This window comes from Vulpes vulpes, chromosome 8 (genome assembly GCF_048418805.1).
Source record: "Vulpes vulpes isolate BD-2025 chromosome 8, VulVul3, whole genome shotgun sequence".
NCBI lineage: Eukaryota > Metazoa > Chordata > Mammalia > Carnivora > Canidae > Vulpes > Vulpes vulpes.
The window spans coordinates 47,664,682-47,689,774 of NC_132787.1; the positions used below are offsets into that span (position 1 = coordinate 47,664,682).

General features: G+C 45.4%; 2 protein-coding genes across 6 annotated transcripts in view; one reads left to right on the forward strand and one right to left on the reverse strand.

Annotated features, from left to right (window-relative positions):
- The window catches only part of LOC140593736 (uncharacterized), an 89,553-nt gene extending 66,017 nt beyond the window's left edge, over positions 1 to 23,536 (reverse strand). Inside the window, exons 1-4 of the mRNA XM_072718808.1 lie at positions 22,881 to 23,536; positions 11,638 to 11,685; positions 7,637 to 7,774; positions 4,211 to 4,295 (exon numbers count right to left, since the gene is read on the reverse strand). Coding sequence (XP_072574909.1) covers positions 4,211 to 4,295; positions 7,637 to 7,774; positions 11,638 to 11,685; positions 22,881 to 23,536 — 927 coding nt within the window. The remainder of the gene's footprint in view (positions 1 to 4,210; positions 4,296 to 7,636; positions 7,775 to 11,637; positions 11,686 to 22,880) is intronic.
- Positions 23,413 to 25,093, forward strand: part of LOC140599936 (uncharacterized) — a 102,186-nt gene continuing 100,505 nt past the window's right edge. For 3 of the 5 annotated variants that reach the window (XM_072766435.1, XM_072766437.1, XM_072766438.1), the window contains exon 1: positions 23,413 to 23,650. The gene's annotated coding sequence lies outside the window, so the exon portion shown is untranslated. Of the gene's footprint in view, positions 23,823 to 25,093 lie in introns of all 5 variants that reach the window. The other 2 variants (XM_072766440.1, XM_072766439.1) reach the window with 2 other exon arrangements.

Sequence of the window (25,093 nt, forward strand, 5' to 3'; positions counted from 1 at the left end):
TATAACATTCCATTTAAACTTATGCACTCATCTGGCAGCTTCAAAGTATCTATGTGTGTCCATCTTATTTCACCTGCTAACCCTCCTTTCCTCCTATAGATTTTAAAGCAAATCCCAGGCATTATATTAATTTTATCTGAAGAAAACTTCAATATTTATTCATGATAATAAATACTTTTTAAGATTTTACTTATATATTTGAGAGAGAGAGAATGAGAAAGAAAGACACATATGGAGAAGGGGAAGCAGATTCTTTGCTGTGCAGGGAGCCCAACATGAGGCTCGATGTTTCACAGACTGAGCCACCCAGGAGCCCCTATGATAATAAATATTTTAATCCATGACCACAATTCTACAATCACATCTAATAAAATTTCTAACAATGCTTTATTTTTTAAATTTATTTATGATAGTCACACACAGAGAGAGAGAGAGAGAGAGAGAGAGGCAGAGACATAGGCAGAGGGAGAAGCAGGCTCCATGCACCAGGAGCCCGACGTGGGACTCGATCCCGGGTCTCCAGGATCATGCCCTGGGCCAAAGGCAGGTGCTAAACCGCTGGGCCACCCAGGGATCCCCTCTAACAATGCTTTAACATCAATATTTGGCTTATGTTCAAATTTCTTGATTTTATTTTAAAAAAAGAATCCTTCCTGCAGTCGGTGTATTTAATCAGGATCCGTAGAAGATGGACACATTGCAGTTCTGGGCTGTAAACCTCTCACAATTCCCCTTTTCCCATGCCACTTACTGTGTTGACAGTGGGTCATTTGCGCCTATAGAATCCCCCACATTCTGTGTTTACCTAAGTGGTATATTTGACTTAAGTGCAACCTGGATGCTTAAATATAGAGGCTTGGTTAGCTTCTTGCTTGTCGTTGTGCAGGGATCTTTCATCATGGTCCTGCATTCTTGTCTCATGGTATCTGATTTTGTCAAACTGATGCATCTGGATGGAGGTTTTCAGATGATAGCAATATCCTGATCATCACAATCATGGTGACAAGGAAACAACACCTGCCTGGCACTTTGCTAAATGCTGCAAGTATGTGTTTTCATTCCAGTCTGTCTTCATTTTACAGAGTAAGTAGATGGACAGAAGGACTAAATACGAGATTACCTAGGCTACGCTGCTGATATCTGACGAAGCTGGAATTGAGCCCAGATCGGTCTCACTCCAGGGCCTGGCTTGTCTAAGTGTCTGCGGGGTTGGGTAACTTGGGTGTGAGGAGGCACCCCACATGGGATGTTGTCTGGGGAACAGAAAGAAGAGGGAGATTTAAGTGAGATTTAGTTTAAATGCATCAAAGAGGGTGCCCCACAGCCCGGCTCCTGAAGGAGACAACCAGGAATACTGTCTCTGACCCATCTAGGGAAGGGATTCTGTGAACAAGGGCTATTTAGGGGTGTGTGTTGTGTATGGATGATGCTTGCTTCGTCCCTGTTCTATTTGATGACAGGCATATGTGGAGAAGGATAATATTGCGAAGCCAAGCCAGGATCAATTGGGGAGGCTGCTATTGCCTGCTGAGAAGTGACCGTGTGGGGGTTCCTGAGGGGTGAGGAATTCATACCTCAGCCTATGTGTGAACCTGCCTGCTCTCAGAACAAGACACCATGGCCCTCTTGTCAGGAAGTTCTGCTTGGCCTTGGGATTGGTATCCAAGATCGAGCGATGTTTGCGCTGGGATGGAAAGACAAGCCAGGAGCCCCAGTGGGAAAGGTCATGTTTTCTCATGATCAAGGAGGCTAAGACGTGTAATCGTAGCCTTAGAATAATTGTAGCTCTTACTGGATTATCTTCTACTAGAAAAAAGTGTTGCCGTTAGAATCAGAAGACCTGAATTTGTGTCCAGCCTTTAACACACTTAACCCTAAGTCGTCGTTGAAACTCAGTGGGCCTCTGTTTTCTCTCCTCCTACTGGGGACAACCCCTTCAGAATCCACTCACTAACCAGTTGTGGTATGTTTCTTACGTGCCAGAACTTATGTCCTGAGAACTGGAAATAAAAAGTCATGATGGTGAGTCACGGTCCCTGTGCTGAAGAGGTACAGGTGAGGGGATTTCGAAGGACCTTAAATGATACAATCCACGTGAGACTTGTTTATAAACTACTGCTGGATACCAAACGGGGTAAGGCCTCTTACTGGTGGTATGGAGCTACTGTGCTTCTCATTGGATGCAGGGCAGAGTTTACCACCGAAGGTATGAAGAAGATGAAGAGGATTCTTGTCCTCACAGCACTAGAATATTGGGGAGGAGGTAAATCACATACAAAAATGGCAACAGGACATGTCCAGAAAGTAAAAGTGTCACGATCAAGTTATAAACAAAACATCATGGTTTCGGGACAGGAGAATATGGTGTTCAAAATGGAAGAGGTCGTGTATCCGAAAGGCTTCACTTTTTTTTTTTTTTTTGGTTTGTTTGTGTGTTTTCTAGGATTTTACTTATTTATTCATGAGAGATGCAGAGAGAGGCAGAGACACAGGCAGAGGGAGAAGCAGGCTCCCTGCAGAGAGCCCATTGTGGGACCCAATCCCAGGATCCCAGGGTCACACCCTGAGCTGAGGAAAGACACTGAAACCCTGAGCCACCCGGGCATCCAAGGCTTCACCTTTGAATTGCATCTGGGAGACTGAGGCACCTGGAAAGATGGATTCTTAGACAAAACAATCTTCTGTGATACAAAGATGAGCCCAAGAAATGGTCCAGTCTCCTGGCAAAAACACTGGTGAAGTCACCCCCTAGGAGCCCATCAGCTGGAGAATCAGCTCCAAGCCATAAGTTCTTCTCTAGGCTAAAATTTCACGTGTGTCTCCAGATGTAAAGTGTTCTCTGAAACCACAAATCCTACCTTCAAATTGACAATGCAATAAGCCGACCAAGGGGACTCTAGGTGATAGGGGTTCCCTGGAAAACTGAGCCTACACACCAAAGAAGCCTTTTGTAGAGGAGAGCCACCAGTGCCTTACAGGTGGTGTTTCCAGAAAGCAGCCTAGTCATGGCAATGCCTGGAGAGTATCCTTTTAGGGACCAGTGTGGGAGCAGTTTCCACTTTCCTGCCCAGGCTCCTGGATCCAACCGATGCCCTAAGATGTACTTGAGCAGCCTCAGGCAAACACCTTGTGGTGATGATGCCCGGAGAAGAATTGACAGGTCTTTAGGGGCTATCATAATGAAGCTGCACTATGGCTATAGGCCTTTCAAAGTTAGAGAGAGCTCTAACCCTGCCACCTCATCAGATCATCATCATGGGGTTTGTTCAAGGTCACAGTACGGGGAGAATCAAAGTACCTCTGATTTGAGCCCTGTTTGTACTGTGGGTCCTGGGGAAAGAAAGAGGATTAGAGGCAAGTTTCCAAACCTGACTTCATTGCCCTTCCCCACATCTAACCCTCATGCAAACAAGAGGGCTTAGTCCCTCTCTGTGAGGTTGTAAACTACTGCCATGTGTGGGTGACATGTCACAGAGCTGAGAGGTTTGCACCGTGGCCAAACAATGCTTGGGGTCCTGCAGGACCACTCCGCAGATCCCAAGGGGTCAAGGACCAAGTCTCAGAGGTTATGAGACTGACTCAGGACATAGGCTGGTAAGCGGTGGGCACAGGGCTCATCAGCATTTGGTGCTTTCTTTCCATGACGTCCTCGAGGTATCCTCAGTGACCACGGTTCAATATCAGTGTCTATGTAGTATTTGCAGTGTAAATAACACACCTTCTTCCTCCTTAGTCTGGAGCTTTTCTGGGACAAGACCAAGGTCTCCTCCGAGCTGCCCTAGGTCTCCTCGCCTACATAAAGACAACCTCTCTTCATTGTGTCCCAATTGAAATATAGAAGAGTCGCATGTGCCTATGTCCAAAGCACAACTCATCGCCATTGGTGAAGCATCTCCTGTAGGGCCACCCACCGAGAGGTTCTCGCTGGGTTACCTCAGAGCACGGAGAGTTGGGGTCCAGTGTGACACTTGGCTGGCAATCTGACCTATCAGAGCACCCTTTCTTCTCCTGCAGCATCACCTCTGAGGTTTGCCCAGAATGTGCCTCCCTCCTGTCTGCACCACCTGTGACTTCTCCAACTTGTGAACTGCCTCTGTTCATGTGGTCTAAAGCCCCAGATATTCGCATGATGTCAGAGACCAATGATCCATTCTGTAAATGAGGAAAATGAGATCCAGAGAGAATAAAATAAGAGGCAAGAATAAAGTACCTGGTAAGTTAGCTGCACAACAGGGTGGAGCCCCGGGCTGCTGGTCCTCGTTCTGATGCTGCTCTCATTTCCGCACCCTGGCCCCCTAGGGAGAATAAGGAGGGAACACGCTCTGAGACCTTGGTCCCGTGGCATTTCCCTTGCAGGATCTCTGGACCGACTTCTCCCTTGAAGCATAGTAATGATGGTTCACATTTCCTGAGCACTTGCTGTGTACCCGGCGCCTGGCTCAATCCACCAGTCCTAGAAAGTAAGTGTAATCATTACCCCCATTGTACAGAATAGGGAGCTGAGGCTTACAGTTTAGGTCCTTTGCCTCAGGGCTCTAAGGCAATGAAAGTCCCGATTATGAGGAAGCAGAGCTTGAGGCGCAGTGCACAGTGCTGCCTGTCTCAGTTCAGCCATGCTGACCAGCATTGTCCTGAGTGCCTTTGCCACCTCTCCGCCAGGTGGGATGCTAGTCTTGGGAGAAACACAGCTCTGCTTTCAAGAGCCTCCATTTTTTGAGCCTTTTTTGACTCTTGACGCTAAGCAGCATGCTCCCCCCACAATTTAATCTGCCTTGGCGCCCCTGCCATCTTCTCACCATCTCTATATCATGCTGATTTCTCCACATGGATTTTTGTGACAGTTGCTCTTTAGCCCTGGTTCCTTCTGTATTACAGATCCTTTTGTCACTGCTGATATTGGTTGTGGTACAACCTGCGATCGACTAGGGAGAGAGGAATCGCACTACAGCAGTGGCTCCTCTCCCCTAAAGCCCAGTCCTCCTTATAGCAACCTACGGGTACAGGGGCTGAAACTGCCCAGATACCTACTGGTGTGGACCAAGGGGCTTAGAGGGGTAAGGGGCTCATGAGTCAGTCATGCAAACTCAAAACTGAACCTAACTGATTTGATCTGTGTTTATAATGTTTTAAAAAATACTTTGTGTGTTTGTTTCAGAAGGAGAGAGAGAGCACGAGTGCAGGGTGGTGGTGGACAGAAGGAGAGGGAGAAGCAGACTCCCTGCTGAGCAGGTAGCCCTACATAGGGGTGGTGTGATCCAAGATCAGACATGTAACCGACTAAGTCACCCAGGTGCCCTGTGTTTATTAAAATTTTACTTTTACTTTTACTTTACTTAAGTCAGATATAATCTGAGTTCATCCTGCCCCTGAGCTTCTGGATGAGGTTGGCTTACATCCCTACTCATGGGAGAGTCTAATGTTCTGCTGCCTCCTTGAAACTGGAAATTCCCAGAGTCTTGTGTTTCTCCTGTCAGCCCTGAGGGCAATTTCTGTTTCCCACCAAAGCTTCAACCCTTTTCCTGTTGTAGCAGTTCCTCTATTAACTGAGTGCGTACCTCAACACGGGCCCCATACAAATTCTGATTTCTACTCACAAAATTCCCACTCACACAAGCGGCTGAGCACTGCATCTGAGACACTCTCCTGTCCAACAAAGGCCTCAGTGAAGTCAGGCACACAGCACTCAGCTTCAGAGGTACCTACATAGATGGGGTTGCACATCAGCATGCATACTGGCCTTGCCAGGACACAGGCCTGGCTCCTGGAGCTGGAGTGGAGGACTTATGCTGTAGGCATTGATGGGGCTAAGGGCCAAAGGCACAGCCAAGCCAAAGTCTTCCTGGGAGCCCTAGGATACAACCCAGAGCTGAAGAGAGGGCAGGTCACAAAGCTAGCAACCAGGAAACTGGAAGAGAGAGGGGGCAGAGCAAGAAGAGCAGGGCAGGAAGAATGAGGGTCTGGAGGCATTTCTGGCACAGTGGTCACAAATCACTGCAGAACTCACTGGTACTCAGTGAAGTATTTCCAAATACAATGAGTAGTGCCCTTAAAATCCATAGAGAGCAACAAACGTCTTTTAATTCATAGAAAGTGGGAGGTGTAGCACTTTATCCTTCATCTAAGAGGGGACACACCATCACAGTCTAGACCTAGACCCCACATCTTTTAGAGAGTAATGCATTGCCCTGATTTGTATCTCCCATTTTTTGGTATGCCTGCATCTTACTAAGGTTTGTGTATGGCTGTCAGTTTTTCCTGTCCAATTCCAAACAGCACACTATTCTCTGGTGGACCATCACAGTGATCCATACAATGTCAGGCCCACCAGGTTTCCCTGGGCTTTATACTGTACAACTCCAATTACATGGCATTCTGGAAAAGGCATTTCAAAGTAATATGTATTGAGTTCTGACTACATTCAAAGGCTTTGTGAAGTTAGGCATCATTGCTCCTGCTCTGCATATAAGAAAACAGGCTTGGGAGGGTTAAGTAACTTTCCCAACATCATAAATTAGTATACAGTAATGCGCTGATACTGAATTCCCTGGTCTGAGCCATCCTATCTTTCTGCCTTCCAGAGCACATTTCTCTCCAGAAGACCCTGAATGAGGCTGCCCAAACAGCAGCCATCGTGCCAGCAGCACTGCATTAGCTAAAGAGATCCCCAGAAGGATCATTCTTGGAGTTCCTCAGGCTATATATGCTGGATTTAGTAAGGATCAGTGTATCCACCTAATTTCATAATTTGGCAGACCCAGGATTCTCCATCATAATATCCTACATCTCCATCCACACCCTGACCGCTTCCTGATCCATCTATTTGTTTATTGTCTGAGTTCCCTTCTAGAATGTGAATGTCACAATTTTCTATCTTGTTCATTATTATATCCTTAGTGTGTGGACCCAGCCTAAAGCAGTCTACCAATGAATGAATAAAATGAACAAATGAATGGGAAGATACACAGACATGTTGCCTTACACTTACAAATATTATTATCTTGATTTTATAGACAGGAGAAAGGAAGCCCACAGAGGTTATGTGACCAGACAAGACCACAAGGTATATTGTTGGAGCTCTTTTGAAATGACTCAGCCTACTGGACACCTGGCCCATGGGAACCCCCGCCCCAGACTCTGCCAGAGAAGCAGTGGAGAGAGCCATTGAGGCTTTCAGATTTCAGATAAAAAACTTAGTGTGGAGACACAAGCTCCACTAGAGTCACTGGGCAGAAAATCAAGGATAAAATGGAGAAGAAAACATAAGAGAAAGAAGCAAAGGATAGAAAAGTAAAAATCAATCTTACAAATTATGAAATGAATGTCTCCACAGCCTAGTCAAGGGAGTTTTGGTGTTTTATAGAGCAAGAGATAAAATGACTTCATAGCAAACTGGCAGAGAAAACTTCCCGGCCTCAGGATGGTCATGAAAGCCCCAGCAGCCTGCCAAGTCTGTGAGCATATCAGTGGTCAATGGAGAGCTTGAATCCAGACCTCCCTGGCCCAAGGCTGCTGCCTCCTGCCAGCCTGGGGGTCCCCACCAGCAGCCTCCACAGATACCTGCATATTTTCGAACAGTTTCCTCTCTTCTGCCTCTAGAGAATGAAACTCAGGAGACCCAGATCAGACTCTCACCTACCTTGTGTGACTCAGGAATTTTAAACCAGGTCTCTGATGATTCTGCATTTGATGGCATGATCCAAAGGTGGCTGAGGAAGAGCCAAGGGCAGAAAGTGCCAGCAGTGCAAGTTCCAGCCAATGCTCCTGCGCTGCTGTCCTGGGAAGAGCAGACACATTGGATGTGACCTTTCCCTGAAGGGCTCCTTAAAACTGTCACAGAGGTGAGGGGGCCATTTAAGCCTCCCCTTTGGAAGCCCCCTGGAAAGCAGGAACACATCTGCATCTTCCCCAACAGATGCTATTCCAACCTGCTCAGGCAGATGAGTGTACATATGTGTGCACACACAAGACACTCCCCAGTGCACGTTCTTTCAAGTAGAAAGCTTCAGGGAACAGATACAGAGGGCAGTCCACCAATGTCTCCCAGCTGGTGGCCATCAGGAATAAATCACCCAAAAGAGCCCCTTGACTGTGGATAGTCATGCCAAGTCCTGTTACTGAACCAAGCAGCGCAAGGTCAGCCAGTTCAGGCAGGAAACAGACAAAATAGTGTCAGTGTCAGTGATTCAAAGCTGCCTGTTGTAGACAGAAGACCCTCTTTTGGGAATTCAGGGGCCTGGCTGCAAATCCCCTCCTTCTCTATGACCACTTGAAACTTCTTGGTCTGTTGGATGAAAGGGATAAAACTCTCAGGGCAGAGTTCAAAGGTTTTGTATGTGTGTATGTGAAGATCAAATAAGATAGTGAATCTGAGAACATTTGAGAAAGCATAAAGCAATAAGTTAAAACTACCACGAGGGATATATAGACCTTGGTCCAGGGGCTTCTGGTCTGAGGATGAGGTTGAAAGAAAAATTAAACACACAGGAAAGAGTAACAAAGAACACTTCAAATGTGCAAAGGAGCAAGGCTGCAGAGGTCCAGGCTAGAACTTGACGGGGATGGGGTGTGGGGCCGTGAGGCAAGCATCAGTCTGTTTGGGTCAATGACAGACAGACAGCTCACCAGTGCACCAACAGAGTGCACACAGAAAAATTCCATGAAATAACAGAGGCCTCTCATCTTATTTATGTGGACTGTAGTAAGAACACTTAACCTTTGATCTACCCTCTCAACAAATTTTTCAATGTGCAATATAATATAGTTAACTATGTGCACTGTGTTCAGTAAATCTCTAGAATTTACTCATATTGCATAACTATAACTTTAAACGTACCAATAAACCACTCTCCACCCCTCCTCCACCCCTGGCAAATACCATTCTACTCTCTGTTTCCATGAGTTTGACTATTTAAGTCAAAATAAATGTAAGTGGAATCATGCAATATTTGTCTTTCTGTGACCAGCTTATTTCATTTTGCATAATAGCCTAGTAACAGGTTCAGAATATTAGAATATCAGAATATCAGGTTATTCCATGGGATTGCAAATGTCGGGTTTACCTCCCTTCCCAAGGTTAACATTCCAATACATGTGATACCTCATCTCCTTTATACATTAATCCATCAATGGACACTTAGATCTTTTTTCATATTCTGGCAACTGTGAATAATGCTGCAGTGAGTATGGGAGTGAAAATAGCTCTTTAAAATCCAAATTTCAACTCTTTTAGATAAATTCCCAGAAGTGAGATCATACGCTATTTCTATATTTAATTTTTTAAGACTTCCATACTGCTTTCCATAGTAGTTGCACCATTTTGGGTTGTTTGATAATAGCCATCCTAACAGATGAGAGATGATATCTCATTGTGCTTTTAATTTGCATTTCCCTAATGATTAGTGACATTAAGAGTCTTTGTGCTTGTTGGCCATTTGTGTACCTTCTTAGGAAAAATATCTTTTGAAGCCTTTTATAATTTTTTAATTGGGTTATTTGGCTTTTGCTATAAGATTTGAAAACAACGGGCAGCACAGGTGGCTCAGGGGTTTAGCTCAGGCTTAAGCCCAGGGCATAATCCTGGAGTCCCAGGATCGCGTCCCACATCGGGCTCCCTGCATGGAGTCTGCTTCTCTCTCTGCCTGTGTCTCTGCCTCTCTCTCTGTGTCTCTCATGAATAAATAAAATCTTTAAAAAAAAGATGTGATACAGACAGATGGTAGATGATAGATGATAGATAGATAGATATTATAGTGGAATATTACACAGCCTTAAAAAGAACGAAATCTTGTCATTTGCAATGACATGGATGAAGCTAGAGGGTATACTGCTAAGAAACAAAACAAAGAGCAGAAAGAGTAAAAAAAAATAGAGAGATCGAGAGAAATGAACCAAAAGAAAGAGTCTTAACAATGGATAGCAAACTAATGGGTATCAGAGGGGAAGTGGGTCAGGGATGGGTGACATAGGTGATGGGGATTAAGGAATGTGCTTGTCATAATGAGCACTGGGTGATTAAAATAAAAATTAAAAAAATAAGTAAACAAAGTCCCCACAGTTATATCTTAAGAATAATAAATAGCCTATAAAATGTTAAAATCCAATAAACAGTTATAAAACTTTATAGAACAAAAATAAACATAAACATCTTCCTAGTTTTGTTGTTACATTGTTTAAATAACAACCTGGGCTGTCTTTATTTGAGCAAAAAATCAAGTTGTACCGAATACATAATTTCAAGTAAACATATATTTTCCATAATGTTTATTACTAAATTCATGAGACATGTATGGAACAATTGCCATTTACTCTAATATTATCATTTGTTCTTCTCTGGTATGGCTGTGTCCCAGGTTGGCTTTCTAGTAAATGGTCACTTTTCTCTGCTTGAGGAATGAGGATGGACTATAATTGCAGCGGGTCTGGCTAGCAGCTTCCATTGGGCCTGGAGTTCCTTGGGTTGACATTCCTGCATGGCCAGGACCGACCTCCTCTCCGGGATCAGACCCAGGCCCAACGTTATGCTCTGGACCATCAGTTCTCTCACCTACCAGACAGGACACTCCGAGAGCCCAGCCTTTGGTCAGAGGCTGACACTGACTTAGCTTTTTCAGGAACTTGGCTAACTTTTCCTTCACTCATGGAACAAATCCATTGAAATAAAGGGCACACCTATCTTTCTCTTCCTTGAGGCCAATGCCCAGGATCTCTTGAGGCTCGCACATAGACATAAAGAATGTGGGGATGTGGGAAGGGGCTCCTGTGCACACACTCAGGTGATAGGCATGGCCTGGAAGCCCTTAAAGGCAAACCATTTGAATTAGAAGCACTTTAACGGCCGTCATGAACGTGATTGTGCAGCTTCATCTTCATTTGCACTCCAGCTCATGGCAGCCTTCAAAGAAGCTTCCCCAGATCTCGGACCATCAGCATCTTGGCGGTGGGGGCAGAAGGGCATTCTGCAGTTACTAAATCTCCCAGACGACTCAGATACCCATTTAATTTGGGGGAGCTTCCCAGCTCACTGGTTCTCAGTAGATCTCTTGATTTTGGTTAAGGACCAATGGACCATTCGGCCTAAACTATCTCTCTAGAATCATAGGCTCTTGAAGAATTCCTGCCTTCACCTCCCACAACTGCACCCTCTGGTACATGGGTGTTTGACTTGTAGCCATCTCCGGGCTGGCCATTGCGCCCCCAGGCAGTCACACTCTACCCAGCTTTGTCACTGGTTCAGGGCATTAGGGCTGACTGCTTTCCTTCCCAGTCTCAGGGGCCTTAGCATGATCATAACCAATATCAGAGGGAAACCATGTCTACACTGTCTGCCTTCCCACCTCCTCCCCACTCTGTGTCCTGCATGTGTGTGTCCCCACTCCAATTTCTTTCCTAGAAGAACGGGAACCAACCATCCCACTATGCCCAGGAGAGAGTTTTTCCAGGGTGTGGGAATTTCGGTGCTAAAATCAGCAAGGTCCTGGGTAAATCAGGACCAGTTAGTCTCCTGACAAAGACTTTTTTCTTGAGAGTTCCTACTACAGATATCTTCCTGTGCAAGCACACTGACTTAGTAAATTGGGAAGAGGTGCAAGGAACACAAGCATCTATGTATGTTGGGGGCTAGCCCTATGGTTGTCTTACCTGATTTCCATCTCTGTTTTGTAGACATATAGAGGGGAGCAGTTCCTTCTGGAGGAAGAAAATAACAGAAGAGGGGCTCCAGACTACAGAATAAACAAGATAAAATGTCAACATGAAGTTGAACTTGAGCTCAGTCATGGAACACAAAGCATTTTCACAAGAGACATATTCCTCCATTGTCTAGAGCTCACTGTACTCAGCAACTAGGTAACTGAAAATCAATGCTCTAGCCCAGAGTTGTAGGTGTGTATCAGAGCAGTTGTAAAGTCTTCTCATGGGACAAGATGGGAAAGTGGACCCACAGCTTTTCTCCATCCCTTCAGCCTGACGAATCTCACATCAACCTGGGCTGATTTTTTTCCCTCTAGTGTCTCTAGGCCTTCTTCATTCTCAATGCCAACCTTTCAGCATATCAGATGTATACTCTGTATTACAGTGTACATAATAAGATACTAGCTGGGTCCAAATTTGACCCATAGATATCCTGGCTTTGACTCCATTAAGCTCACAGCCTTGAAAGTTTGAACTTTTCTGGGCATTTTGCTAAGTAGCAGGGCTCTCACGATTTCCTCTACTCTTATTTTCAGCCTCCCTTGCACAAACCCAGACAGAATTTAACATCCTCTCAAGTTTCCCCTGAAAAAAATCCACCTTCACAGAGAAGCATTAGGGAGAAATGTTCTCTATTAACGCTATTGTAAGGATAATGAGGAGGTGTTAGTTCACCCCCACAACAAATAGTTTTTTGTTGTTGCTGTTGTTACTTGAAAGATTTATGTATTTGAGAGAGAGGAAGACAGAGACGGAGAGTGTCAGGTGAAGGACAGAGCGAGAGGGAGAGAGAAACACAAGCAAACTCCATGCTGAGCATGGAGCCCAATGAGGGTGCCAATGTCATGACCCTGAGATCATGGTCTGAGCTGAAACCAAGAGTGGGACACTGAACCAACTGTGCCACATGGGTGCCTCAACAGATAGTTGGGTTTTTTTCTTTAATTATCTCTCCATAATTATTTTCCTTCCTAAATTCTTAAGCACTGTTCCAATCCTGAGGTTTCTGAGATCCCTTCTTCCCATTTATATCCTGAGAATAGAGAGCTCCTTTCATCCAAGTTCTTGGTCAACCTAACATTTAAATTCTTCTCCTATATTATTCTGAAAAATTTTAGTCCTCTCCCTCCTTGACCAAAACGGCACACTTTAAACCAGTGTGACTTGGAGAATAGGTGGGATCTTCTCAGTTAATCCAAATCCATTAAGAAAGCGATTGGGGTTGTATCCAGCAATATCCTCATTTTGTTTTGAATTATACCTATGGGAAAGGAATCCTGATTTTCCATTCTACTTTCTAGCCTTACGTCAAAATCTCTTTTGGTCTATCAAGACTTTTTAAAAAAATAGTGTTTAGTCATTGGTAGATAGATGAGAAAAAGAGAGAAATGTTGATATTGGTATACAGATTTAACTTTTACTTTCTGGGTTTTCACCAAAATCTCTTTGGTCTATCAATAACTCTTAAAAATTATAGAGAGATAGATGACAGATAGATTTTAGATTTAGATTGGGACTTAGATTTGTCTCCCTGCCTTACTGTACCCTTTCCTTTCTATTACATCCTTAATGTTCTAGCTAGTTCTAATTTATCAAGTATGAGCCAGGACATTTTCCCACCCATGTGATCAGACTGCCAGAGTTGACAGCTCTTTCTTTAGTGTGTTTCCTTTGCAACAAGAGCTTCCCCATGGTCTCCTACCTGCAAATATCCTACATTCCTGCCCCTACTCTCTCTTTGCTGCAGGGAGTCTTTCTGTTCAAGAAAATCCCCTACGGAGCCAATTATTTCTGTCATTGTTATTCTGGCTTAATTCTGGTCCTGAGAAGTGGCCAGGCTACAAGAATACAAGATGTAAAATCACACTTCAAAGTTTGAGTGAAGATAAGCTCCAGACAAAAATTTCCAGATGGTAGAAGGGTTTATAAAAATGACTGATCAATTGAATTCTTCAACAACTTTGAAGTCATAATATATTCTACTTAAAAACACTGGGGAGACTTTTACGGATTAAAGAGACAAAGAGATATGATATTACAATACAATATGGGATCAATCCTTTACCAGACAAAAAACAATACTATCAAAAAAGACATCATAAACTGACTAAATGAAACACAGCCGGTAATTAGACCTACACTCTGTACTAATAATGAGTTGGTAATACTGCTGACATAAAAGAGAACATTTTTTTTCTTAAATACACAGTGAAAACATTTTAGGGACAAAAGGTGATGATGATGTGATTTACCATCAAATAAATGTTCAGTTAAAAAAAAAAAGTATATACTGAGTGAGGCAGCAAATGGAAGAAAAAAATCATAAAAGGTGAACATGCATAATCTATATAGATGTGATTCTTTCTTATTGCCACTCTATAATTTTGAAACCATTTCCAAAACGGTTTCTATAAACAGCCCATTGGCCTGTCCCCCATTTTGAGTGGCTCTGATTTTCCTTCTAAAAGCTGCCACTATCACAGGAGCCTCTTGAATCCCACTGCAGATATCCCAAGGAGTCTGGATGATGAGAGGACCAGGCAGGCATGGAGGGACAGAGGGACCAGGCTAGAGCTGTGTATTAACAATTCACAGCATCTGGGAGCTGCTGTGTAAGGCAGGCGAGTGGCCCTTATGGGGGTGGTGGAAGAGAAGAAAGACAAGAAAGGAAATAAAATATCAAAAGGAAGGATTGGAGTTAAAACAAAATTAAGAATATAATGTTTTATTTTGTTTTTAGAAGAAGGAATCCACCACACTTTGTGTGCACGTGTTCTTTTTGTTTCATTTCTTTTGATTGAGTTGTGATTGAGATGCAAAAATCTGCATATTTCTATTTATGTTTTTAAAGATTTTATTTATTTATTCATAGAGACAGAGAGAGAGAGAGAGAGAGAGGCAGAGACACAGGCAGAGGGAGAAGCAGGCACCATACAGAGAGCCTGACGTGGGACTTGATCCGGGGTCTCCAGGATCACGCCCTGGGCTACAGGCGGCACTAAACCACTGCGCCACCAGGGCTGCCCTCTGCACGTTTTTAATGTCGATTTCTTTGAGATTTATGATGTGTATACCCGATAAGTGTATATCCGATAAGTGTATGCCAATGCCATAAACTTAACTAACTCTTCTAAAAGTTTTTTCCCTCCCTCTCTTCTTCTTGATAAGAATGTTTAACATAATATTTAACATACTTAACAAATGCTGAAGTATGCAATCCCATGTTGTTAACTATATTCATTATGTCCTGCAGTAGATTTCTAGGACTCCTGTCACATAAGGGCCATTATGTATGCTTTAGCCAGCTCCACCCAGCCCCCCAGCTCTGGCAACCACCTCGTAAAGGATGGGATAAATACAAGGAAGCCACATGTTTCTGCAGCCTCCCGCCAATCCACTCTGCAGGTGAAGACTGAGGGCACCTTCCTGCCCTCTCTTCCTGAGCCATGTTTACTTGGGCTTTCTTCCTGTCGGGTAGCAAACTCCAGAGGACAGGCACATGGCTTGTTTATTAATGTCTGTGTGCCTGGGTTCAAACAGGTGCTCTACAAGCCTGTTGGCTGAATGAATGAGACTTTGTGACAAACACGTAGGACAACGTCTACTATCCCCAGTGCTGCTGAGGATAAAGAATACAACTGGCTTATTCTGGGCCATCTGCAGTAAGGTTGATGCCCCTTCAGACAGCAATTCCTCTTCTCTCCTGCAAGTAGCAGGTTTTAAGAGACAATAACCCACTGTTTGCCTCTGCTGTGTGTGCCCATGTCTGGCAATGCCTGGGCAGATCACTTAACAAACACGATTGCGACTCTACTATGTGCTGGTGCTCTGAACCCATGCGGAATCCGGTCCAATGGAAAACTGCCTATACCAAGGTGTGACAGGGAGACTTTCAGAAGCTGCCTGCCTCACATTACCCCCCAGAGCCACCACTGTCCCACAGTGATTGTCATGATGCTGCCTGTTTTCCAATTGAGTCTAAAATCGTCATCATTTTCCTGGCTTCTCTCGTTGGAAAACAGACAAATAATATCTCCAAAAAGCCCCACAAGGGGATCGGAGGAGCTGGTTGAGGAGAGTGGCCAGTGTGAGAGCCCCTTCCTTCAGCCCTCTCCTAAGACCACAGCTCAGCTCACATTAGTCATGTTCTATCTACAGGTCTTCATGAGGAGGCAAGGGCTGAGAGGGCTCCACCCCCACTCCCTGGACCTGCTGAGGGCCAGCCCTATCAAGGAGCATAGGCAGAAGCAGGTTCTGAGAAACGAGTGAGCTCAGGCATTCTTACAAGGAAGAGAACACAAGTTCTGACTGTACCAAGCAGGGGGAGAAGGGGCCACAGAAAAAAATAAAAGGCAGGCCTTGGCTTCAGCTCTCTTAGAAGAAAGGGTTCAGGTAGGGACTCCCTAGAAGGAGTAGAAAGCCACAGACAGGAACCTAGGAGCCTCTTGAGAACCACCAGCTGCACATACATTACACTTCAAGTACACTTCAAGTAGGCATAAAGCACAGCGCATTACCATCCTTTGTGGCAGATTAAGTCACCTGACAAATTTAATGTCCTCGCTCAATATATAAAACACAGGTTATATGGAGCAAGATAAAGGAAAAGAGCCCTTAACCAGAGCCGTGAGTCAGCGGGGCTCCAGAGCGCATGCAGCTCCATCAGCGGTCCTCTTGTGCTGGAGGTGAGTCCTCACTGCCTGACCCGGCTCCATGTGGCTACGTGACAGCTGCAATCCTCGGCAGGAAGCCCGGCGAGTTGACTCCACAGGGAGGAGCTGAGCATCTGTCCAGCTGGAATCATGTGTCTCCTACTCTTGCACCCACTTAGTCACACAAATTTGCTAACACCCCTCTCTGTGCCAAGCAGGGTGAGGAACACAGGGCGCCCAGCAGGAAGGCAGCCTGAGGTGGGGAAACCAGGATGGGCATCCCAGGGGCAGGAATTTATCATAAAGACTGGAAAGAATCCCAGCTCTTATCCTCGGAGTGCACACAGCCCCGAGGAAGAGATGTCACCCTAGCAGTGAGATTCCAAAGGGAAGGAGCTCTTTGTAAACCCCTAAAAACTGAGAAGTGGGCTTGAGGACTGAGGAATGGAGCATCGGTCTGTCGCAGCAAGGGACAGAGCGCCCGCTCAGCCAGAGGGTAGCGGGGACCCTGCCCTTTGACACTCTTACTGTCCTTGTCCGCTGTGACCCTCCACTAATCAGGGACAGCTATTTTAATCTAGAGCCATTTCACAGCCCTCAGGGGCCATCCACACAGGACAGTCGCCCAGCCACACCCGCTCGGTGGGGACGTAAATCTGCGGAGAGGAGCAAGGTCCGGTCAGCTCCTGCCAACCACCCGCTCAGAGGCTCGTCCTGGTCCCATCTGTCCAAGAAGCCCGTGGAGTATGGCTGAGAGTGACACCCCCTTCCTGCCCCTCGCTGCTGGAGCCTGATGCCTGGAAGGGACAGAGCAGGGGTCACAGTGGGGTTTCCCCAGGGAAGTGATTCCGCAGCAATACTCTGCTGTGGGGGGACCTGTGAGCCAGGGCATCCTCAATGGTGAGGAGGCAGGACTGGGCCAAGGAACAAGGAGGCCTCCGCGTGGTGACCCTTGGGTGAAGCCCCATCCTGGAGGAGCACAGAGGAGTGCCCTCCTCCCCACGGCCTTTCTCCCGCCCTGAAGCAGCAAGGCCCCCAGTCTCCATCCAAGTGGCTAGGGTGCAGGATCCAGTTGGTAGATCAGACCCAATGGAAGCCCTCGACCAGGAGCTCTGGGTGACACCCCACAGTGAAGCAGACCCTTGCTCAGAATGGGCTGGCTCCCCTCAGGACATACCGCACCTCCAAGTTTGGAGTGGCTCAACAGGGTACCCGCACCTGTGCCTCCCTGTCTCTTCCAGGTGGTGCTGTGGCTCTGGCTGGTGTCTCCTGCTCCAATCACAGCGGTGGCATTGCTGAAGATAGGGGAGCCCCGGATCCTGGTTACCACACAACATCCCCCCATTCAGGGGGCCAGGTGGGCACCACCACTGGGCGCTGCCCAAGGATGGGGGCTGTCCCACAGCTGATGGAGAACCCCCAGGCATGCATGGCATGCTAGCCTCTTCTGTGGCAGATGCTCCAGGCCCCTGCCCCCAGACGTGCAGCCATGTATCTTCCCCGGCCACTCCTCTCTGCACAAGGTAGGTGACCAGGTGCACCACTGAAGGCTTTTCCTAGCGCCAGCCTTTTCTGTGACCACTGTTCTTCAAGGACACCTTATGTGGTCCTAGAGTGTATTATGGTCCTTTTCTATCTTGCACTTACCCAAGGGTCTGTGAGCCAATTCTGACCTCTTCAGACTCCACTGGCTGGTCACCTAGGAGTATCCTTGGGTGTGATATGGAAAGAAGGTACAGGTAGGACACTGGGGGCTGATATGGAGGTTGGCCCGCTTACATAGCTCGCTTTCACTCTCCGGTCCTGCTCTCACCTGGTCCTGGGGGCACCATGTCTGGATGGTATGGTGATCTGTCTTATGGGGGCTGCCTTTGGTTCTGCCTGATGGTAGGACTTGGTGGATCTAAGGAGATCCAGCTCACGTTGGCTGGTCCTGGCGCGTGCCCATCTGTTATCCCACAGTTACATCCTGTCTCTACCGGGGTACAGCCGCAAGCCCAGATAAAATCTCTTCTTCAAATGTGCATGTGATTCTGTGCTGCAGATGGTGCGTCCTTGGTCCCAGATCCTGGGTGTCCCTATCATGATGGAGGGTTGCAATGAACCACATACAGCCTTTCTTTGGGCCACACTCAGTACTGAGCAAGAACAGGACTTCCACGTGTGGAGTTGCTGCCTGAAGAGCCTGAGGAAACCTGACAGGTAGGACTTGGTGGATCAAGAAACAGGTGTTTCTTCCTGGTGCTGGGAAGTACTGTCCTAATAAGTTGTTCTTAATTTTGGAGATGGTGCTCAGGCACGTCCAGACCTCTAGACACCTAAACAACACTGAGTGTCTTGCAGAACACCTTCTCACTAGTGCATTTCTTATTAGGTTAATAAATTTAATGTCCTTGGAGTGTTCTTCAAACATAGTCAACCGGTGGGGTTCAAAACCCTCTTTGCTTTATAGACTTTTATTCCCACTGCTCTGAGCCTTTCATCCTTCTTCTGCTACATGCTCTGAAATCCTGACACTTCTCTTCACATGGACCACCACTCTTCCAAAACTTCTAGCCAATTGAGCAGCATAGGAGGACCATGGGGCCTGAGCCCTGATGTGAGATTCTTACCAGAGGAGTTTACTCCCATATCATTACGTTCTTCCTCACTAACTTTGCATGCAATCCCCCTTGATTCAATCCATTCTTTATAAAGTCCGTTCAATACAGGACTTTATACAGTCCATTAAATGTCTCTCTGTACATTCACTAAGCCCATTCACTAAGATCTTTTATGCATTCAAACAATTAAATCAGGGCCTCTACCTACATCAACGGTTGCCTCTCTGTTGAAGCCAATCAAAGGTTCAAAGATACTACAAAAGGAAAGGAACTTCAATTGCCCCTGAGGGATCAATTAGCACCTTGAAATCTTCATCTAAAAACCTTTCTTAATGGGTACCTGACTAATATATGCTTAAATTCTAATGAGGACGATAATAGAATCATAATAGAGCTGTCTGGGTTACTTTTTTAATGGCAGTACCCATTGGTTAGTCTACACTGAGCAGCAGATAATCCAAGTAGGAGGAAGAATCTAACTTTAAATCCATAAGTACAATTGAGCATGTAGAAACAAAAGAAAAATGAGTCAGCAGTAAAAACCTTTTTTCATGAATCACTTCTGGCTGGATGCTTTGTCCATAATAGGATATGCAATCATGTCAGTTTCCCAGAGTTACTGAGCTGTATTTCAGGGTTCATGAGTTTTTTCATAAACTTTTAAATTGATGAGTAAAGTACCGACATAAAGGCGTACTGATCAATGCTTCTTCAGGTGAGTTTTGGAGAGAACACACCCGTGTGACCAACCACCTCCAAGAACTATACATAGAATCCGCTCTCCTGTTCCAGTAACAACTCACAGCTCCTCCCCAGGTAACGCAGTCCTGACTTGTGATAGTATAGATTCATTTTGGCTGTTTTAGATCTTGAGAAGCAGTGTATTGCCCTCCGTGTCTGGCTTCTGTTTCTCACCACTTCCTTGGTGACTACCATTGGCTGTAGTAGCAGTTTCTTAGGTACCTGTTCCTGGGTTTCTGATGGGCAATTTCTGGATCACCATAGCCGAAACACACATCACACTTTAGTAGGGTCAGCAGGCAGCGTTCCTCCTGGCTTTGCCAACCCATACTCCAAATCCCTCAGGAATGAAAATTCCAGTTGTTCCATGTGTTCTTCAACACTTGACAGCAGCATGTTTTCTGTTTCACCCATTCCGGAGGGTATGCAATATTACCTGATTGTGACTTCAATTTGCATTTCCTTGATGAGAAACTAGTTTGAGTGCCTTTTTATATATTTATTATCTATTTGGATATTTGTTTTATGAGATACCTATGCAAAGTACTTTGCCCCATATTTTTCTATTCTACATATTTGAAAAGTTCTATATGAACTCTGGATAAAAGCCTTTTGTAACATATAAATAATGTAGGTATCTTCTCCTACAGTCCGGCCTACCTTTTCACTCTGGTAATGGTCTATCTGAAAAACATTTTAATGTGGCCCAATGTATGAGACTTTTGCTCTGTGTTTCATGCCTTCCCACCTGTGTTCATAATCCATGTTGCATGCTAGAAGCTCTTTTATTTTACTCTTCACAATTTGATCTACAATCTTGGAAATTATTACTGCTTGTTCAGTAAATTAAAGGTTAAGATTAATTTCTCCTTTTCAGCCTCTCTGTTTCTTGTAGTTCTTTCATTTTAAAATTCTATACTTCTTTTTTCAGTTTCATTGCCTCCTTTCTGAGATTTTCTAATCCTTTTTTTATACCGATTATTCGTATCTTACATTTCCTTAAGTATTTGAAATAGGTTTTGAAATAGGTTTTGAAATATGAGGTCATAGCTTTCCTATATTTTACAAGCATGTCTTTCTGATATTCTTTCTTTGAATGTAAGGATGTTATCCTGTTCCTTGCATTTGTCTCATAAAAAAACATTATAGGGGATTCAGCTATCATCCTTTGCTCTAACTCATTTTTATCTGAAACTGGTTTTCATGGACTTTTAGAAGGGAGTTCAGGAGAACATTCTTAGCTTCACATTTACAGGGTTTTTTTTGTTTTTGTTTTTGTTGGTTTTGCTGCTGCTGCTGCTTTAGTAAAAGAGGTAAAAACATTGGTTTAGTGCTTTCTGCAGTCAACAAGCTCTGTCTCCTTCCACACTTTTATCTGAACCTCTGATTTCTTTGCCCCATTGTCCCTCATATGGCCTCTCTTCCCAGTAGGTTATGTCCTCCATGTGGAGCTCTATCTCAGAAGGGATCTTCAGCTGGGTAGTTTCACATGTGGTGAGACCTGGATTGCTCAAGCCCTTAAAACACTACAGAAGATGCCCTGAACTCTTTCATGAATTAAAACAGGCCAAAGCCACCCCAGTTCCAACTGCTCTTCTCAAATTGCCCCACTGTGTTTACCTGTGTTCACCAGTTGGCTGCTATGGGTTCTGCTCTTAGGTCCATCAGACACCCTCTTCCTTTCCTGTTTCACCCCAAACAATGCACAGAGGACGTGGTACAGTTGAGGCTTTCTGTACCTGAACACATCTTTTGATACTAAGGGATGACTTGTCAGTTAGTTCTGTGGTATATATTGTCTTCCATTTCTGGTTTCCTGTATGTTTATACAAATGGTTTCAGGGATATTCAAAACCTAAGCTTGTGCTGCTGTCACATTTTCACAAAATTCTTTCATGAGACTCCTTTTTACTTTCCTCAAAGTATTGGAATTTTCCACATCCCAAGTGAGGTGGGAAAGAAGATACTTTCTGTCTGCTGTGAGCCCTTCCCTCTTTAAAATTTCTAGCCTACTTCCTCTCCACAAGGTCTAGGGAACCTAACTTGGAAATTTACCAATTAGAGATTCTGGACACTATGTTTTGAAAATTGAAAACTCATTCCAGAGCAGGATCTAACATATTTTCCAGCACAACTTGGTTAACTGTCAATCCTGCGAAGTGCACCTGCCTACCCTCATACCAGGAAACGAACGACGACACTGTGTTACATCATACAATGGCACTTTGCTGCCCTATGTCTCTTCTGGCATCACTTGCTATTGATTGTAGTATATTAACTCCATATTTCATTGTACCCTGCTGGTTGTAGTACAACTCTCAGAAAGATGTGGTAAACAAAGGGAAAAGAAGAATATAAACACTGGCATGCTGACTTTAAAACCCATTGTGAGGGGATCCCTGGGTGGCTCAGTGGTTTAGCGCTGGCCTTTGAGTCCTGGGATTGAGTCCCGCGTTGGGCTCTCAGCATGGAGCCTGCTTCTCCCTCTGCCTGTGTCTCTACCTCTCTCTCTCTATGTCCATCATGAATAAATAAATAAGTAAAAATCTTTAAAAATAAAACCCATTGTGAGCACACAAAGGTTAAGCATGCTCCCAGAGTTGTGCCAACAGCATCTGCAGAATAAATAAACAAAGTTAGCTTGCGGGGGATTTGGATATTACTAAACCAACAGAGACAAATAAACGCAAGCTTTCATGGAGGAAGGTTATTAAATTGTAGAACAGGATATCCTGGGGAGTCTGAAGACTTCCATGAAAAATTTTAAAAGTAAACAAGAAATTGATTGTCTAGGACCTAAGAGGCATAGGAGTTGAGCCCAACAATGTTGTACCTAGGCACAAATTAGGTTGCCTAGGTAAATGTTTATAGGCTAGGGCAGGCTTCAAGCACAAGGATAAATAATAAGAAGCAAGTTGTGTCTGGGGATCTTCTCTGAAATTGCCACAATTCTTTTCCTCTTGCCAGTCCTCCGATAGGATATTCCCATTCTCTCACATTCAGTCCATCCTTATTCCCATTCCTTGTTCCTATTCTAATCCCAAAATGTTAAGTGACACCACAGCAATGGCTAATGTGTTACCTAAAAGTAAGGCATAATCCTGAGACAATTACTAAGGATATTTACATTTTAGGAAGCTCTTCCAGAGTTTTACTTTTAATTCCAGAATTAGCCATCTAGTTGAATGTTTCTTACCTGGTGATGCAGGCTGAATGAAAACAGGAGTCAAGATAGCTGTCAGAGAAAAAACTGTTAGTGTGGACAACAGGTTTTGGCAGCCTAACCTTCTTATTAAGACCATCGGCCCCTCCCGGGCGCTCCGCTGGTTCCCGCGCACCGCCCGCCGCGGCTGCGCGACCTGCGGCCAGAGCCTTCCTCCCTTGGCCCGGCTCTGGCGTGAGCCGGAGCGCGAGGTGCTCGGGCTGCAGGAGGCGGCGGCTGCTCGCACCGGAGCGGCCTCTGGAGCGGCCTCCGGAGTTTCTGAACTTAACACGCGCCCCACCCGCCCGGCTGGGCTCTGGGCGTTCGGAGCCGGCCGACAGGGCAGAGGCAGCCTGTGCGTGGCCGCCGTGGGCATCTTCGCCCCGTGGGACGCGCTCTTCCAAGCCCCCCTGTCCCCCTCCGGGGCAGCAAGGGTTAAGGCTCCGCGCTGAGCCCGGGAGCCCCCACCGCGCATGCGGGAGGCAGGCCGCAGGAGCGTCTCCGGCGCATGCGCCCTCGGAGCCCCAAGGCGGCCCAGCGCGGTCGCCACAGCTGGGAAGCCAGTCAGAGCCCGTCTGGCTCAGGTGGCCGTCGGGCCTTATGGGCCTCGCTGCGGACGCCTCTGGCCGTGGCCGGAGGGTCGTCGTCATCCTGTCCGTCCGGTCCGGAACACGGCGTCAATGGCGGCGGCGGCAGGGGCAGCGGCAGCGGCAGCGGCAGCGGCAGCGGCAGCGGGCGGAGTCCTCCCTGTGTCGAGGAGGCCGGTGAATGAGGCAGGGGCGCAGGCCTGGGGTTGTGGGTGGGGGCGGGGGCGGCCGAGGTGCCCGGTGGCCCCCTGCGCTTTCACCAGGTGGCTCCCGACTCAAGGCTGGATCCCAGGATCCCAAGATTATGACCCGAGCTGAAGCCAGGTGCTTTACCAGCTGAGCCCCCCAGGTATCCTTCAATTTCTTTAATAGTTGTAGGACTATTCTGATGTTTAAATTTTGTGTCAGTTTTAGGAAATTTTGGTTTCCTAGGAATTACATCTTTTATCTAAACTTGAAATATATCACTCCATTTTAATTGACAAATATTGATCACAATGTTCTCTTCTGATTGTTCGATCATTTAATATTTTAGATTTCTTCTTTAAAGAGTTTATTTATTTATTCATGAAGAACACTTAGGCAGTGGGAGAAGCATGCCCCCTGCAGGGATCCCAATGGCTGGACTCAATCCCAGGACCCCAGGCTGAGGATCTGAGCCAAAGGCAGACCCTCAACCACTGAGCCACCCTGGTGTCCCTAATTTCATTTTAGGTTCCTAAGGGACATCTTCATTGTTATGTATTAGCTTTTTTCCCCCTCTCTTTTTTTCTAAGTCGATTCTTACCAGTGATTTCTCAATTTAGTTAACTCACTATTTTTTTTTTTCTGTTTTCTCTTCATATCTTGTTTTCTTTATTTCCTTCCGTATATTTAAGGTGGATTTAATTTATAGTATTTCTAACTTCTGGAGATAATTCGTTTAGCTTAATTTGTCTGCGTTTCTGCTTCTCTTATATAAACATCTGATGGTATACGATTCCCTTAAAGCAAGGATGTTGTGTCCCATTCTATTCTGTACATCCTATATGTTTAGATATCTCATACAGTTTTTATTCCATTTAACGTATTTCCCAAAAGCTCTGGTCCATTGTTTTACAGGTGTTTTGCCTAGTTTCCAAACATTTGGGGAGTTTCCAAATTTTTAAATACTGATTCTAGACTTGTTGGCCTGCAGAGAAACCTTGGTTTTAGTCTTTTGAAATGTTTTGAAACATAATAAATGGCTCAGAATTGGTTCCATTTTTTATTTTTATTTTTTGAGAGGTTTTATTTTATTTTATTGGTGTTCAACTTGCCAACATATAGAATAACACCCAGTGCTCATCCCGTCAAGTGCCGACCTCAGTGTCTGTCACCCCCACCCCACCTCCCCTTCCACCACCCTAGTTCGTTTCCCAGAGTTAAGAGTCTTTCATGTTCTGTCTCCCTTTCTGATATTTCCCACTTGTTTTTTCTCCTTTCCCCTTTATTCCCTTTCACTATTTTTTTATATTCCCCAAATGAATGAGACCATACAATGTTTGTCCTTCTCCGATTGACTTATTTTACTCAGCCTGATACCCTCCAGTTCCATGCACGTCGAAGCAAGTGGTGGGTATTTGTCATTTCTAATGGCTG